Raw genomic sequence first — 18,522 nt, 5'->3', positions numbered from 1 at the left:
TTTAATATGCATATAGATTGGGCTAACCAAACTGGAAACAATATGGTGGAGGAGGATTTCCTGGAGTGCATAAGGGATGGTTTTCAAGACCAATATGTCAAGAAACCAACTAGGGGAGGAGGCCATCTTAGACTGGGTGTTGTGTAATGAGAGAGGATTAATTAACAATCTCGTTGTGCGAGGCCCCTTGGGGAAGAGTGACCATAATATGGTGGAATTCTGCATTAGGATGGAGAATGAAACAGTTAATTCAGAGACCATGGTCCAGAACTTAAAGAAGGGTAACTTTGAAGGTATGAGGCATGAATTGGCTAGGATAGATTGGCGAATGATACTAAAGGGGTTGACAGTGGATGGGCAATGACAGACATTTAGAGACCGCAGGGATGAACTACAACAATTGTACATCCCTGTCTGGCATAAAAATAAAAAAGGGAAGGTGGCTCAACCGTGGCTATCAAGGGAAATTAGGGACAGTATTAAAACCAAGGAAGTGGCATACAAATTGGCCAGAAATAGCAGCGAACCCGGGGACTGGGAGAAATTTAGAACTCAGCAGAGGAGGACAAAGGGTTTGATTAGGGCAGGGAAAATAGAGTATGAGAGGAAGCTTGCAGGGAACATTAAAATGGACTGCAAAAGCTTCTACAGATACGTAAAGAGAAAAAGGTTAATAAAGACAAACGTAGGTCCCCTGCAGTCAGAATCAGGGGAAGTCATAACTGGGAACAAAGAAATGGCAGACCAATTGAACAAGTACTTTGGTTCGGTATTCACTAAGGAGGACACAAACAACCTTCCGGATATAAAAGAGGTCAGAGGGTCTAGTAAGAAGGAGGAACTGAGGGAAATCCTTATTAGTCAGGAAATTGTGTTGGGGAAACTGATGGGACTGAAGGCCGATAAATCCCCAGGGCCTGGTGGACTGCATCCCAGAGTACTTAAGGAGGTAGCCTTGGAAATAGCGGATGCATTGACAGTCATTTTCCAACATTCCATTGACTCTGGATCAGTTCCTATGGAGTGGAGGGTAGCCAATGTAACCCCACTTTTTAAAAAAGGAGGGAGAGAGAAAACAGGGAATTATAGACCGGTCAGCCTGACATTGGTAGTGGGTAAAATGATGGAATCAATTATTAAGGATGTCATAGCAGCGCATTTGGAAAGAGGTGACATGATTGGTCCAAGTCAGCATGGATTTGTGAAAGGGAAATTATGCTTGACAAATCTTCTGGAATTTTTTGAGGATGTTTCCAGTAGAGTGGACAAGGGAGAACCAGTTGATGTGGTGTATTTGGACTTTCAGAAGGCTTTCGACAAGGTCCCACACAAGAGATTAATGTGCAAAGTTAAAGCACATGGGATTGGGGGTTGATTGCTGACATTGATTGAGAACTGGTTGGCAGACAGGAAGCAAAGAGTAGGAGTAAATGGGTACTTTTCAGAATGGCAGGCAGTGACTAGTGGGGTATCGCAAGCTGGAGCCCCAGCTGTTTACATTGCACATTAATGATTTAGACGAGGGGATTAAATGTTGTATCTCCAAATTTGCAGATGACACTAAGTTGGGTGGCAGTGTGAGCTGCGAGGAGGATGCTATGAGGCTGCAGAGTGACTTGGGTAGGTTAGGTGAGTGGGTAAATGCATGGCAGATGAAGTATAATGTGGATAAATGTGAGGTTATCCACTTTGGTGGTAAAAACAGAGAGACAGACTATCATCTGAATGGTGACAGATTAGGAAAAGAGGAGGTGCAACGAGACCTGGGTGTCATGGTACATCAGTCATTGAAGGTTGGCATGCAGGTACAGCAGGCGGTTAAGAAAGCAAATGGCATGTTGGCCTTCATAGCGAGGGGATTTGAGTACAGGGGCAGGGAGGTGTTATTACAGTTGTACAGGGCCTTGGTGAGGCCACACCTGGAGTATTGTGTACAGTTTTGGTCTCCTAACTTGAGGAAGGACATTCTTGCTATTGAGGGAGTGCAGCGAAGGTTCACCAGACTGATTCCGGGATGGCGGGACTGACATATCAAGAAAGACTAAATCAGTTGGGCTTGTATTCACTGGAGTTCAGAAGAATGAGAGGGGATCTCATAGAAATGTTTAAAATTTTGACGGGGTTAGACAGGTTAGATGCAGGAAGAATGTTCCCAATGTTGGGGAAGTCCAGAACCAGGGGTCACAGTCTAAGGATAAGGGGTAAGTCATTTTGGACCGAGATGAGGAGAAACTTCTTCACCCAGAGAGTGGTGAACCTGTGGAATTCTCTACCACAGAAAGTTGTTGAGGCCAATTCACTAAATATATTCAAAAAGGAGTTAGATTTAGTCCTTACTACTAGGGGGATCAAGGGGTATGGCGAGAAAGCAGGAATGGGGTACTGAAGTTGCATGTTCAGCCATGAACTCATTGAATGGCGGTGCAGGCTCGAAGGGCCAAATGGCCTACTCCTGCACCTATTTTCTATGTTTCTATGTTTCTATTACAACACTATTGCCCCACAATATGCAATCTGCTTGAATAGACAGTTTGTCCTTGCGACGAATGTACGGTTTGGCCTCCTCGCACATTTGCTTAGGTATGGCAGACCAATCCCCTTTGAGGTTGCAACCCTTTGCCACCGATAATATTGGGTCCTGGCTGGTCCAGGTCTTAACTTGTTGAGCCGTGACAGGGGTACCTTCACTCTCAAAAGCATTCATGATTAACATTAAATCTGCCGGTTGTGGCGTTTCCAGCTCCGGTGTGGGCAACAGCAACCGGCTCAAAACATCGCACAATTCTCTGTGCCAGGTCTGTGGCGAATGACATAATCATAGGCAGATAATGTCAGCGCCCACCTTTGGATGCGGGATGAAGCGTTGGTATTGATACCTTTGCTCTCAGAAAACAATGAAATGAGTGGCTTGTGATCGGTCTCTAATTCGAACCTCAGACCAAACAGGAATTAATGCACCTTTTTAATTCCGTACACACACGCTAAAGCAGCTTTTTCTACCATACTGTAGGCTCTTTCTGCTTTAGACAAACTTTTGGATGCATATGCGACAGGTTGAAGTTTCCCCGACTCATTGGCTTGTTGTAACACGTAACCAATTCCATATGACGATGCCTCACAGGCCAAAACTGTAGTGTCTCTGCATCTTGTTTCAAACTCACACGAGGTATGGATATATCAGACACGGTCACTCTGTGACCTTCACTTTATTCCCAGGACTAAAGAGTGTTAATCCTGGGTGGGACCTCTCCTTTTATATCTGGAAGCCCAGGTGAGGAGCTCACTCCCTATGGTCAGGGTGTGCATTACAAGGGTACAGGTACAATATGCATGAGTTACAGTTACATACTTATAGTCATTGCAAGATGGTGAAATACATGACATCACCTCCCCCCTTAGGTCTTTTAGTTTCAGAGGTTAAGTCTATCGGGTGGTCGGCGCTCTCTCGTGGAGCGCCGCAGTTGTGGCTCTGGTGGCTGAGCCTCAGCACACGTCTCTGTGACTTGAGGTGATTCCGGCCTGTCCGGGTTGGCCGCATGGACTGTACATGCTGCGGGCTGTGTTTGTTGCTCATGCGTTAGCAGTGGTGTGGGTGCTATCTCATCATCCTCTTCTTCCGGTTCTTCGTGTCTGCACTGAACCTTGTCTTTACTTGGTCCAAGTATTTGCGGCATATCTGCCCATTGTTTAGTCTGACCACCATGATCCTGTTTCCTTCTTTGCCAATTACGGTGCCCTCAAGCCATTTGGGTCCCAAAGCATGGTTAAGAACAAATACCGGGTCATCTATTTCTATACAGCTCCCCCTTGAGCCTCGGTTTGGGACTGGCGCTTGCCCTCAACAATGTCTGCCAGGGCTGGGTGAATGAGGGACAGCCGCGTCTTGAGCGTGCATTTCCTGAGGAGTTCCACTGGCGGGACTCCCGTGAGCGAGTGCGGCCGGGACCTGTAGGCCAGCAGGAGGCGCGATAGGCGGTATGAAGGGAGGGTCCTTGGATGCGTAGCGTGCCCTGCTTTATGACTTGGACCGCCCGTTCCACCTGGCCTTTGGAGGCCGGCTTGAACGGCGCTGTCTGGACTTGCTTGATCCCATTGCCCGACATAAACTCCTGGAATTCATGGCTGGTAAAACACGGGCCATTATCGCTGACCAGGATGTCCGGCAAGTCGTGGGTCGCGAAAACCGTATGCAGACTCTGCACAGTGATGGATGTCGTGCACGAGTTCAATATGATGCACTCGATCCACTTCGAGTATGCATCGACAACGATCAGGAACATTTTTCCCATGAACGGGCCTGCATAGTCCACGTGAATACGTGACCATGGCCTGGTGGGCCAGGGCCATGGGCTGAGTGGGGCCTCCCTGGGGGCATTGCCCAGCTGCGCACACGTCGTGCACCTGCGAACCCAGTGTTCCAGGTCTGAGTCAATCCCCGGCCACCACACGTGTGACCGGGCAATGGCCTTCATTAACACGATGCCAGGGTGCTCGCTGTGGAGTTCCCTGATGAACGCTTCTCTTCCTTTCTGGGACAGGCAGTCGGCTTGGATAGAGAGCTCATCCATCTGTCTCTGAAACGGCCTGACTTCCTCGGGGCTCGCCCTGTGTGCGGGCGCCCAGTCCCCAGTCAGGACACATTTCTTTATCATGGATAGGAGGGGGTCCCTGTTGGTCCAGAGTTTGATCTGGCGGGCTGTGACGGGGGAGCCCGCAGTGTCAAAAGCCTCAACGGCCATGATCATCTCGGCGCTCTGCTCCGACACCCCCTCAGTGGTGGCCAGTGGGAGCCTGCTGAGCGCGTCAGCGCAATTTTCGGTGCCTGGCCGGTGCCGCATGGTGTAGTCATACGCAGCCAGCGTGAGGGCCCATCGCTGAATGCGAGCTGACGCATTTGCGTTGACAGCCTTGCTGTTGGACAACAGGGATGTTAACGGCTTGTGGTCCGTCTCTAGCTTGAACTGTCTACCGAAAAGGTACTGGTGCATCTTTTTCACACCGTACACACACGCGAGTGCCTCCTTCTCGACCATGCCGTATCCACGCTCTGCCTGGGAGAGCGACTTGGAGGCGTAAGCCACCAGTTGGAGTCGGCCATCATCTTTACCTTGCTGCAAAACACACCCAACCCCGTAGGATGATGCATCGCATGTTAAAACCATTTTTTTTTTTACAGGGGTCATACAAAGTCAACAGTTTGTTGGAACACAGCAGATTCCCCACCTTATTGAAAGCCCGTTCTTGATAATCCCCCCAAGACCTTTCACAAGCTTTACGGAGGAGCATGTGTAATGGCTCCAACAATGTGCTTAAGTTCGGCAGGAAGTTCCTAAAATAGTTCAAGAGTCCCAGAAATGATCACAACTCCGACATGTTGCCGGGCCTGGGCGCCCGGCGAATGGCCTCAGTTTTTGATTCAGTGGGCCGGATCCCGGTCTGCGGCAACCTTCCTGCCCAGGAACTCGACCTCTGGGGCCAAAAACACGCACTTGGCCTTTTTCAGCCGCAGGCCTACCCGTTCCAATCGGCGTAGCACCTCCTCCAGGTTGCGGAGGTGTTCCTCAGTGTCTCGACCCGTTATAAGGATGTCGTCTTGGAACACGATCGTTCCAGTGATGGACTTGAGCAAGCTTTCCATATTTCGCTAAAAGATAGCCGCTGCCAAACGGGCACCTATTGTAAACAAATAATCCTTTGTGTGTCGTGATGGTGGTCAAAAACTTGGATTCTTCAGCTAGTTCCTGAGTCATGTAGGCCGAAGTGAGGTCCAGCTTCGTGAACAGCTTACCACCTTCCAGCGGGAGGGTATTGGTCTTGCAGCGACACTCGGTTGATGGTGGCTTTGTAGTCGCCACAAATCCTATCCGAGCCATCTGCTTTGAGGACAGGAACAATGGGACTTGCCCAGTCGCTGAATTCAACGGGCAAAATTATGCCCTCTCTGAGTAGGCTGTCCAGTTCACTTTCAATTTTCTCACGCATCACGTACGGCACCACTCTGGCTTTGTGGTGCACTGGTCTGGCGTCCGGAGTGATGTGTATCACTACTTTGGTGCCCTTGAACGTTCCAACACCAGGTTGAAAGAGTGACTCGAATTTTTGCAATGCCTGCGAGCATGAACTTTGCTCCACGTATGAAATGACGTGCACATCCCCCCATTTCCAATTCATCTCAGCTAGCTAACTCCTCCCCAAGAGTGCGGGGCCATTTCCCGGAACAATCCAGAGTGGCAGCCGGTTCTGTGATCCATTATGCGTTACCACCAAGTTTGCACTGCCCAGCACTGGAATGATCTCTTTGGTGTACGTACGTAGCTGCGTCTCAATGCGTTCCAATTTGGGCCTGCGAGCTCTGTGTGGCCATAGTCTCTCAAATTGTTGGGCACTCATGAGGAACTGGCTAGCTCCGATATCCAGCTCCATGTGCACCGAAATTCCATTCAGTAAGACTTTTTGTATTTCACCATCTTGCAATGACTATAAGTATGTAACCATAACTCATGCATATTGTACCTGTACCCTTGTAATGCATATCCTGGCCACAGAGAGTGAGCACCTCACCTGGGCTTCCAGGTATAAAAGAGGAGGTCCCACCCAGGATCAACACTCTTTAGTTCTGGGAATAAAGTGAAGGTCACAGAGTGACCGTGTCTGATATATACATGCCTCGTGTGAGTTTGTAACAAGGTGCAGAGACACTACATCTGGCGACGAGAATCGGGAATCACCGAACCACGAGAATGGCCACCGGTGGCACAGAGGAACGCTACTGTGTGGGTGAGGACTGGGACGACTTTGTGGAAAGACTCCAGCAGGGCTTTGTCACAAAGGACTGGCTGGAAGAGACAGTGGCTGACAAGCGGAGGTCGCATCTACTGACCAGCTGTGGTCCACAGACGTATGCGCTGATGAATGACTTGCTCGCACCCCAAAAGCCAGCGGACAAGTCCTTCGAAGAGCTCAGCCAGCTGATCAGTGAGCATCTCAAGCCGGCAAGTAGCGTACACATCGCCTGGCACCGGTTCTACTCTCACCGGCGTCGGGAGGGTCAAAGCATTTCGGATTTCGTGGCGGAACTGCGGCGTTTGGCCAGTCTCTAAGTTCTCCGATGCCTGCAGGGGGGATGTTAAGGGACTTTTTCATCGAGGGCATTAATCATGCCAGCATTTTCAGGAAGCTCATTAAGACTAAGAATTTGACTTTAGAAGGGGCAGCGTTGATAGCTCAGACCTTTACGGCGGGGGAAGAAGAGACCAAGCTAATTTTTGCACACAGCCCTGGTTTTAAAGTTGTGTTGAACCAGGGAATCAATATTATAAAAATGACACAGAACCCCACAGGCAGGCAAGGGCAATTTGACACCGTCCAGGTAGGCAGGCAAGGGCAATTCGACACTGTCCAGGCAGCGACTCGCTCCAGGGTGGGCCTTCAACAGAGACAATGGAAAGGGGATTGTCAATTCATGCCATCACGAGGAACAATACATCCTGTGATGGGACAATTAACACCCCTTATCAGAGTGCTTAGAAACAGCCAAAAGGGCCATCAGAGAGGAATGCCTGGGAATAGTCCTTTTGTTAACAGCAATCTCAGCTCATGTTGATGTGGGAGCAGACACACTGCAAAAATCTGCAGGTTCCAACTTTACACCTGTAGGATTTGTAATGTCAAGGGACATCTGACCAGGATATGCAAAAAGGCAGTAGCGAGGCTAGTCTGCGAGACAGACGAACCAGACAAGGGGTCTGAAATGCAGGATGAGGCCTGGGGAACTACCATGGAGGCTGAAGTTCAGAGAGTTCATGTGGCCGACGTCCACAGCTCATACACCAAAACACCACCCATGATGGTGAAATACATGACAAAAACTAAACGTTTACATGGATCATAATGTACCAGCAGCTTGTTCGAGCAAAGCAGATTGGTGGCTTTCTCGAAAGCTCTGTCCTGCAAAGCGCCCCACACACAGTTGTTGCCTTTTCTCAATAGCATGTGCAGTGGTTCAAGTAAGGTGCTCAATTTAGATATAAAGTTACCAAAGTAGTTGAGTAGACCCAGGAACGAACACAGCTCCGTCACGTTCTGTGGTTTGGGTGCATTCTTGATGGCTTTGGTTTTCATGTCAGTAGGTCTGATGCCATCAGCTGCAATTTTCCTCCTGAGGAATTCGACCTCCGGTGCCATGAAGACGCACTTTGAGCGTTTAAGTCTGAGTCCCACTCTGTCCAAATGCTGTAGAACCTCTTCCAGGTTGTTCAGATGTTCCTTGGAGTCAAGACCAGTGATCAGGATGTCATCTTGGAACACGACGGTTCTGGGAATGGACTTCAGTAAACTTTCCATATTCCTCTGGAATATTGCTGCAGTCGAGCGAATTCCAAATGGGCACCTGTGGTAAATAAACAGTCCTTTGTGCGTGTTAATGCTATCTCGACCAACTCCTGCGTCATATAGGCCGACGGCAAGTCCAGTTTCGTGAACGACTTCCCCCCGGTTAGCGTCGCAAACAAGTCATCAGCCTTCGGTAACAGGTACTGATCTTGTTTCGAAACCCTGTTGATTGTAGCCTTGTATTCTCCACAGATTCTGACTGTGCCATCACTTTTCAGCACAGGAACAATGGGGCTGGCCCATTCATTAAATTCGATCGGTGATATGATCCCTTCATGCTGGAGTCTGTCCAGTTCAATTTCGACCTTCTCCCTCATCATATACGACACTGCCCAAGCTTTATGATTGACGGGTCTTGCATCTGAGTCCATGTGGATCTGCACCTTGGCTCCCGTGAAGATGCCAATACCTGGTCCGAACAGCGAGGTGAACTTGCTCAATACTTGGGCACATGTATCTTCCTCTGACGACAACGCCTTTATGTCGTTTCAGTCGCATCTGATTTTCTCCAACCAGCTCCTGCCGAGCAGCGTTGGGCCATTGCCTGGAACAATCCACAGCGGTAACTCGTGAACTGCACCGTTATACGACACATTAATTTGTACACTGCCAATCACCTTTATCAGTTCTTTGGTGTACGTGCGCAGCTTGGTGTTAACAGGGCTCAGCCTGGGCCTCGCAGTCTTGGTATCCCACAGCTTATTAAATGACCTCTCGTTCATGATCGATTGACTCGCCCCCGTGTCCAGTTCCATTGATACCGGTATACCGTTAAACTTCACATTAATTAAAATTTGTTTACTCTTGGTTATGAAAGAATACAGTCCATACACTTCCTCCTCTGGCATCTCTGATTGCGTATCTGGATCTGCGCTAGTCTGACTCTCATTCTCTACATGGTGTGTCGCAGCTCGCTTGCTCATCTGTGAACACTTGGGCTGGAGATGCTCCACTCTCAGACAGCCTTTGCAACTATTTTGCTTAATTCGGCACTGCCCCACAACACCAACACGGAGAAGTCGGATTCATTCCCGCTGGCGGACTTTGGGCAGCCACAGGTTTCGTGAATGCAGCTGGATAGGCCCTGCCATGTGCCGCTCTGCCGAACGCCGAATCAATCGCATTTACAGTACTTGCCGAGGTTCGGTTCTTCACCGATATTTGCTTTAAACTCCTGTCCGTCATCATACATGATTGAGCGATCTGGATGGCCCTTTTTAAATCCAACTCTTCCACCGCCAGAAGTTTGCGCAGGATCACCTCGTGGTTGATACCGATAACAATAAAGTCCCGCAGCATGTCTGCCAACAACGTCCCGAACATGCACGGTCCTGATAGACGTCTCAGGTCGGCAGCGAATTCCGCCGCGCTCTGGCCCTCCGATCGAACGCGTGTATAAAACCTGTATCTCGAGATGATGATGCCGTCGTCTGGCTTGAGGTGCTCCCGTACCAATGTACACAACTCCTCATACATTTTCTCTGTTGGATCACTGGGCATGAGTAGATTCTTCCGTAGATCTTTGAACCGCACACAGTGAGGAACACGGCCCAGCACCGATCTGCATCGTCGACCCCCTTCATTTTGTTGGCCACGAAGTACTGGTTCAAAACGGCTCACAAAGTCTGCCCAATCTTCTCCCTCCACGAATCGCTCTAAAAATCCAATCGTGCTCATTTTGCAAAGGTTCTTGTATTCTCGTCGCCAAATGTTAGGTATGCAATAAACGTTCAAGCTGAGTACTGTTTAACTAAGCAAGGTAGGACCTTGGCTGTGCTTTATTTAGTCCCAAAATGTCTGACTCACAAAATGCCTGGCCTTTTATACCAGAGCAGCACCATGTGTGTGCTGCTCAGTGGCCTTCAACAATGACACAATCTGGTGGCTACTAACAGCATGTACATACATGACAGGTTCTATATAAATACAAGTTGTTGTTGCTGCATAAATTACCATTTCGATCTTTTAGGCCAATATTAAAAAAGTACATTTTATGCAAATTAAATTTAAAGCAGCACTGTGTAAATCCCATTCTTTCTGATGGGATCTCACAGTACACTTAGGCCACTCATGTACAGTAAGTGTAAAAGGCCAAAGCCACTCTGACCTTCTAGGATGTGTCTCCTTAAAGGGGAGCTGACGTATTTTTGATTGCTGCAACAAAAATGAATGAAATAGATATTGCACTTCGTGCTCCTCTGCTTTAGTATTTTTTTGAAGGTGGAAGGGAAAATGAAAGAAGAGACGCAAGAGGAAATTGTTTGCCACACCTGCCATTAACTAAGCAACCATGTTTACAGACCCAGGCACTGCAACCTGGGAATGTCTGAAGAACGATGCCTTCGCAGGCTGAGGTTCACCAGAGAAGCCGTCTTAAAGTTGTGCTATTTGCTGTAATCTGAAATTAGAAAGTAACAATCAGAGTTGTCAGTGGCAGTCAAGATTACCACTCGCAGAAATTTTACACCTCTGGTTCCCTCCAATCTATGGCAGTGGATATCTGCAACATCAGTCAATATATAGTGCACAGGCACATCAAGCAGGTGCCTATACTTGTTCATCAGCGAAAACACCTTCATCACTTTCCTGACAGAAAAGCAACAACAGAATGAGCGAATGCGCTGCAATTTTTTGTATGGCAGGATTCCCCAAAGTCCAGGTGGTTTTTGGTAAAACCCATAAAACCATCTGAACTTAAGACACAATGCGATGGTGTTCATGAACTACATGAAGACCAGTAACACAGGGTCATGCAGGTCAATGCACGTTTCCTAGGAGCAGTCACAGGTGTTCTGTTCTGCTCTGAGGGAGTTCTCTGTGCCTATTTTATTTGAAGAAGAAGGCAGATTTGGAAGATACCTCCTAGGAGACCAAGGCTACCCTCTGCAGCCTTTGCCAATGACACCTTTGCAAGAGCCAAATACTTGAGGCTGAATGCAAATGCAACAAGGCCTATTGCTTGGCCTTGGTGACAGAGTATCACTTTGGGAACCTACTCGACTACTTCTCCCAAGTGTTTCCCCAGTGGAAGGAGTAAGTAAAGCGATTGGCTGCAGGATGTTAGTGGCCACATAGTTCGCATGCCTGATACAAGACTCCCAAAGCAAGCGCTCTACTCGGAGCTCCTATACGGCAAGCGAGCCCAAGGTGGGCAGAGGAAATGTTTCAAGGACACCCTCAAAGCCTCCTTGATAAAATGCAACATCCCCGACACCTGGGAGTCCCTGGCCAAAGTCTGCCCTAAGTGGAGGAAGTGCATCCAGGAGGGCGTTGAGCACCTAGAGTCTCGTCGCCGAGAGCATGCAGAAAACAAGCGCAGGCAGCGGAAGGAGCATGCGGCAAACCAGTCCCACCCATCCCTTCCTTCAACGTCTGTCTGTCACACCTGTGACAGAGACTGTAATTCCCATATTGGACTGTTTAGTCACCTAAGAACTCACTTTTAGAGTGGAAGCAAGTCTTCCTCGATTTCGAGGGTCTGCCTATGATGATGATGATGATGATGATAGTGGCAAGTGCATGGAAATGGCTCAGTACATCATTATGAGGAGTCCTGAACGGGGCCTACAACTGATCTCCCATATCCATTGGTGCAATAGCTGCCTGCTTGTGTGCCATTCAATCACCTGCCCAGTAACTATGACCGGAATTTTCACATTGGAGAAGGTCGGCAGTTAAAAGCACAGAATTTGACAGCGCATCGGGATCCCACTGTCATCCCACTAACTTCCACCCTTAACTCCGGCGCATTTCAAGGCGAGCCACGAACCCTCTTGGGAGAGGCGGGCGACCTCATCGAGGTACTTAACAGCTCGTTTACAGACCCTTAATTGCATTTTTAATGTCAGGTTTAGACTTTAACTGGTTGTGCCACGGGATTCACGCACCTCGGGAAGCTCGCCTGTGAAGGGGAGGTGGAAGCTCACTGGCCATTGTACGAGTTCATTAAATGACAGCTGGAAAAAATACATAAATACTCATGCCGTACATCTGCTTTCTTGATAAGGGAAAGGCTCTTGCTGACATCATTATGTGCAGAGATTTTGCTTTCAGGAGTTTCTGCCACCTCTGAAGCCACTCTCACCACATTGCTAGTCACTCTCAGTACATTGGAGGATTGTGCCTCTGATCTTCACTTTACCTGGCATCTAACAGATCAGCATGGGTGTGGCTTATGCTGCCTCACCTTGGACCTCATGGGATCAAGATGAGCCCCAGCACCAACAACATCACCCACACCAGCAGCAACCACACCAGCAGCCTTCTCCTCAACGACCTGATGCTCCCCCTGAGGGGGGGTCAGCACAGGTGTGCAACACGCCGGAGGCGATACCCCAACACAGGGTATACAGGCAGAGAATGAGCTTCCTGGACATGACTGAGCAGCAGTGCTTCAGGAGGCTCAGGCTGTCGTGCCAGGTTGTGGCAGACATTGGTAGCTTGCTGGAAAAGACCTGCTGCCCAGAGGACCTGGGGAGCACACCTTATCAGTGGCTGTCAAAGTCACCACCACCCTCAACCTCTTCGCCTCAGGCTCCTTCCAGGGATCTGCAGCAGACATTTGCAGGATCTCACAGTTGGCTGCCCACAGATGCATCACCCAGGTCATTAATGCCAAGTCAGCCAATTATGTGAACTTTGCCACTGATGAAGCCAGTGTTACTGAGCGGCCGCTCGGCTTTGCAGCTCTGGCTGGCTTCCCACAGGTGCAGGGTTTTCAGCGACTGCACGCATGTGGCCATCAAGGCACCCCCACATCACCAGGAATGTTTGTGAATCAGAGGGGCTTCCACTCCCTCAATGTGCAGCTCGTCTGCAACAATAAAAAGATGATCATACATGTGTGTGCCAGATTACTTGGCAGCTGTCATGACTCTTTCATGCTGTGCCAGTCCACCCTTCCTCAATTCTTCACATCTCTAACCAGACTTACCGATGGCTGCTTGGAAACAAGGATTGTCCACTGAAGACTTGGTTGATGACACCATTTGAGGAGGCCAAGCAATGAGGCCAAGGAGCACTATAATGACAGCCACATGAACACCAGATGTGTCATAGAAACATAGACATAGAAAATAGGTGCAGGAGTAGGCCATTCGGCCCTTCGAGCCTGCACCGCCGTTCAATAAGATCATGGCTGATCATTCCCTCCGTACCCCTTTCCTGCTTTCTCTCTTTACCCCTTGATCCCCTTAGCCGCAAGGGCCATATCTAACTCCCTCTTGAATATATCCAATGAACTGGCATCAACAACTCTCTGCGGCAGGGAATTCCATAGGTTAACAACTCTCTAAATGAAGAAGTTTCTCCTCATCTCAGTCCTAAATGGCCTACTCCTTGTCCTAAGCCTATGTCCCCTTGTTCTAGACTTTCCCAACATCGGGAACATTCTTCCCGCATCTAACCTGTCCAGTCCTGTCAGAATCTTATACGTTTCTATGAGATCCCCTCTCATCCTTCTAAACTCCAGTGAATAAAGGCCCAGTTGATCCAGTCTCTCCTCATATGACAGTCCAGCCATCCCAGGAATCAGTCTGGGTGAACCTTCACTGCACTCCCTCAATAGCAAGAACGTCCTTCCTCAGATTAAGAGACCAAAACTGAACACAATATTCCAGGTGTGGCCTCACCAAAGCCCTGTACAACTGCAGTAAGTCCTCCCTGCTCCTATACTCAAATCCCCTAGCTATGAAGGCCAACATACCATTTGCCTTCTTCACCGCCTGTTGTACCTGCATGCCAACTTTCAATGACTGATGAATCATGACACCCAGGTCTCGTTGCACCTCCCCTTTTCCTAATCTGCCGCCATTCAGATAATATTCTGCCTTCGTGTTTTTGCCCCTAAAATGGATAACCTCACATTTATCCACATTATACTGCATCTGTCATGCATTTGCCCATTCCCCTAACCTGTCCAAGTTACCCTGCAGTCTCTTAGCGTCCTCCTCATAGCTCACACTGCCACCCAGTTTAGTATAATCCGCAAACTTAGAGCAAGCAATAGGCATGCTAAAGATATGCTTCAGATGCCTTGACAGATCTGGAGGCGCCTCTCAGTATGCACCAGCCAGGGTCTCCAGAATCATCGTCGTTTGCTGCACACTGCAGAACATAATGCAGCAGCATGGATTGGAGCTGCAGGAGGAGCAAGGCGCAGAGCACACAGCCTCTTCGGAGGCGGAGGAACAGGTGGAACACGAGGAGGAGGAGGAGGAACCTGAGGTGGAGATGGCACCAGCAGCAGCATACATTGCTGTCTGGGATGGCCTCATCGTGACCAGATTTACTTAACTACTTAACTAGCACCAGTGCATGCATATGGCTCCCAGATGCTCTACCAACTTCGCCTCCCACCCCAAACCCCATTGCTCGAGGTTAAGTAATGTCTCAACATTCACTCCAAGTGACAAAGCCACTTCCCTGGTAGCAAGCAAAAATGGGCAAGATAAGAAAGTAGTACAAAGAAATAAATTCATGTGTGTCATAAATAGAACTGAAATTTAACAGTAATATTTTGGCAAACACCCATGTGCATCTACGATTGTGTCATTTTTCATTTCCACATGCTTCTACGCGATGCAACCCCTATGGCTTCAGCAAAGGCAGGCTGCTCATTTCCATGCTGCAGCTGCTTTGACACTTTTGGCAGACTTCCACTGGGTTTTGGAACCTGTGAGTGGCCCCGCCAAAGACTGCTCCTTCTCCAACTGTTCTGGGGCTGACTCCGCCATTGGGATCGGAGGAAGCATGTGGGGCTCTGACTGAGGGGGAGGCAATGCGAGAGAAGTGTGGGCGCTTTGAGCAGAGCCCCCACTTCCATGTCCTCATTCACCATCATCCTCTCGTGGGCTGCATGTACTTCCCTGTTAGCAAGGAGCTGGAGAGCACCTTGCTGCACAGCAGTGGGACGACGAACACCCAAGTCTACATTGGTATCCCTCCTCGAGATGAGATCCATGAGGGTCTAAAATCTGTTGTCCACAGCTAGCAGGTGCTCATGTGACTGGCGCATTTGCTGATCCGTGCAGGTGGCCATCCTTTCCATGGAATGGCACATCGTCGCCATCGCCTGCGAAATGGTGATGCTCATATTGAAGATTGACTCGTCCATTCTCTGTACAGTTGTACACATCACAAATACAAAAGGTGCCAAAGCTCATGCATTTGTTGCTGCTCCTCCAAGATCACCCTCTTCCTCGATGGCCCCCCGAGGTTCAGCATCTGCATGTAGTTGAGCAGAGCTGGCAGCATTCTGCGCCGTCTGGTGAAGACTCTCCACTGCCTCTAACATCAACTATTGCTCATTTATGATCTGAGATACACCAGGTGACAACATTACTGTCTCACTGGACCCACCGAGGTCCGTTTATCTGCGCTGGTGCTAGGTGCACATGGGTCTTGTGACAGTGCACCCTCAGAAAACGGAACTTCCTCTGGCTGGACAGTGGGAAGGGTCACTTGATTGCCCTGTGGGAAAGTAACAACATGAATTAGATTTCTTATGATAAGATGGTGTAACATTACCATTATGCACATGATGACATTACACTGGCTGCTGACGTCATGTTATCATGAGTGACTGTTGTAAGCCATGTGGCTGTGTGATATTTAATTCTGTCACTAGGTTGCTAGGAGATCCCCCTCTCTTTATCTCCCACCTCCAGCAACTCTGCAACTCCAGAGATTTGCAGTGCCTACTCCTCAAGTTGGTGAAAATTGGAGGGCCACCTTTTGTTCGTTGCCTCTCCCTGTTGTTCTGGGCTCACTTCTCCTGCAAGAAGAGAAAGAAGAGAACTTTGAGTGAGAGTGATGGAATGAGTGTAAGGTATGGATGGGCTACATCTGCAGAGAGTGACTATGAAGGAGTGACGTGACATTGCCAAATGGCCTCCTTCTGTGGCATTACTTCTTACGATTGAATTAGGATGAGGCTGAGTGTCAGTGGTGGTTAATCAGGTGGCGATGTGAGTAGGTGCATAGAGTGTGAGGGTTAGGTGCACCTTGCAAGGTAGGTTGGTGTGAGGAATGACGTGCAGGAGTAGGCTTGGGAAGGCAGAGTGATGGAGTTGGGGTAACACGCACATCAGGATGTAGCTGAATGTGATATTGCACTCACCTTTCCTGACCTCATGAGATCATTAAATATTTTCCGACACTGGATCCAGGACTGCCTTACTACATCCCTGCTGCTGACCTCCCCCATGATCTCCAGCCATGCCCTCTTGGTGGCTCTGGCTGCTCTTTTGTGTGCTCTGACTCCCTGGACATTACAACAGTGATTACACTTCAAATGTACTTCATTGGCTATATAGCACTTTGAGATGTCGGGTGGTCATGAAAGGTGCTATATAAATTCTTTATTTTTTTCTTTTAGCCAAAGGGACGGGTTTGCCTGAACTGGGTCTCTATGCTTGTGGTGCCAGCACTGGGTGGCAGTGTACTTCCATCAGTTGCTTTTATACCAGATAGTAGGAAGTTCATGAGAACAGCTGTGTGTACCTCAGCTCCCTCCATCTGGATAGTAGACACAAAGTGTGATTCTGCAATCCTACACTCACAGCTGGGATCTCTGTCTGCATGGATCATGGATTGGAGAACTTGTTGTCGGCCTTATTTCAAACCAGTGCTTCTTGCTGGTGCAGCTTCTGTGCTTTGAACCTGGGACCGTGGAAGGGAACACATTGGAGGTAATTTTGACTTTTGGTGATAGTGTAAAATGGCCAATATCGATTTAAAGAAAATGAAAATCGGGAGAGATGTATAATGGGCGGCTGAATCAATATCACCTTTTTTACACTATCACCCAAAGTCAAAATTGCCTGCATTGTGTGGGAAATAGCCTGTGTGTCACTGCACCACCTCACTACTATCTATCATTGTTGATGTGATACAATAGCATTTCTGTTATTAATGTGGATTTATTTTTTCCCTGACTAGAATGGGCTCCCATCCCCAGAAAAGGTATACATCTTTAACGGAGACTATGTTGACAGAGGGAAACATTCTATTGAGATTCTGCTGATCTTGTTTGCATTTCAACTTGTTTATCCAAAGGGAGTCTATTTAAACAGAGGAAATCATGAAGATCATATCATCAACTTAAGGTACAGACACAGTGTAATCCATTCACCATTGTGTTGGTTCTTTCCAATGTCAATGTGGATCCAGTGAGTCTCTCAATCATGCAAACCAGAAAGCTATGTAGTGGCGGTGGGGTTACTACATTCAGCTTTAGGATTGCCTGAGCTAGATAGGGAACCATTAGCCAGAATTCCCTCTCCTGATCACTGTCTAGAGATAATTTCTGGAACTGTGCATAAAATCATAGAAATTTACGGGGCACAAGGATGCCATTCAACACATTGTGTCTGTGCCGACCGAAAAAAGCTATTTCGCCAAATCCTACTTTCCAATTCTTGGTCCGTAGCCTTGTAGGTTGCAGCACTTCAAGTGCCTATCCAAGTACTTTCTAAATGTATTGAGGGTTTCTGCCTCTACCTCCCTTCCAGGCAGTGAGTTCCAGAACCCCACCACCCTCTGGGTGAAAAAAGTTCTCAACTCCCCTTAATCCTGCTACCAATTACTTTAAAATCTATGCTCTCTGGTTATTGACCTCTCTGCTAAGGGAAATGGATCCTTCCCATCCACTCTATCTAGGCCCCTCATAAGTTTATACACCTCAAATAAGTCTCCCCTCAGCCTCCTCTGTTCCAAAGAAAACAACCCCAGTCTATTCAATCTTTCCTCATAGCTAAAAAAATTTCCAATCTTGGCAACAACCTTGTAAATCTCCTTTGTACTCTCTCTCTATTGCAATCACATCTTTCCTATAATGTAGTGACCAGAATGGTATGCAATTCTCTAGCTGTGGCCTAACTAGTGTTTTATATATTCTATGCCTCGACTAATAAAAGCCCGCATGCCTTCTTAGCCACCTTATCTACCTGTCTTGTTCCCTTCAGGGATCTGTAGACATGCACTCCAAGGTCTCTCTTTCCTCTACACATCTCAGTATCCTGCCATTTATTGTGTATTCCCTTGTTTGGTTAGCCCTCCCCAAATGCATTATCTCACACTTCTCCAGATTGAATTCCATTTGCCACTGTTCTGCCCACCTGACCAGTCCAT

At 48.3% G+C, this 18,522-nt stretch overlaps 1 protein-coding gene across 1 annotated transcript in view; it reads left to right on the top strand.

Moving 5' to 3' along the window:
• Positions 1–18,522, top strand: part of ppef2a (protein phosphatase with EF-hand domain 2a) — an 89,604-nt gene that overhangs the window by 44,603 nt on the left and 26,479 nt on the right. The window contains exon 8 of the mRNA XM_070863886.1: positions 17,332–17,498. Within this exon, the coding sequence (XP_070719987.1) occupies positions 17,332–17,498 (167 nt within the window). The remainder of the gene's footprint in view (positions 1–17,331; positions 17,499–18,522) is intronic.

Source organism: Pristiophorus japonicus, chromosome 2 (assembly GCF_044704955.1).
Source record: "Pristiophorus japonicus isolate sPriJap1 chromosome 2, sPriJap1.hap1, whole genome shotgun sequence".
In the NCBI taxonomy this organism is placed as follows: Eukaryota; Metazoa; Chordata; class Chondrichthyes; family Pristiophoridae; genus Pristiophorus; species Pristiophorus japonicus.
This window is presented reverse-complemented; position numbering and strand designations above follow the sequence as displayed.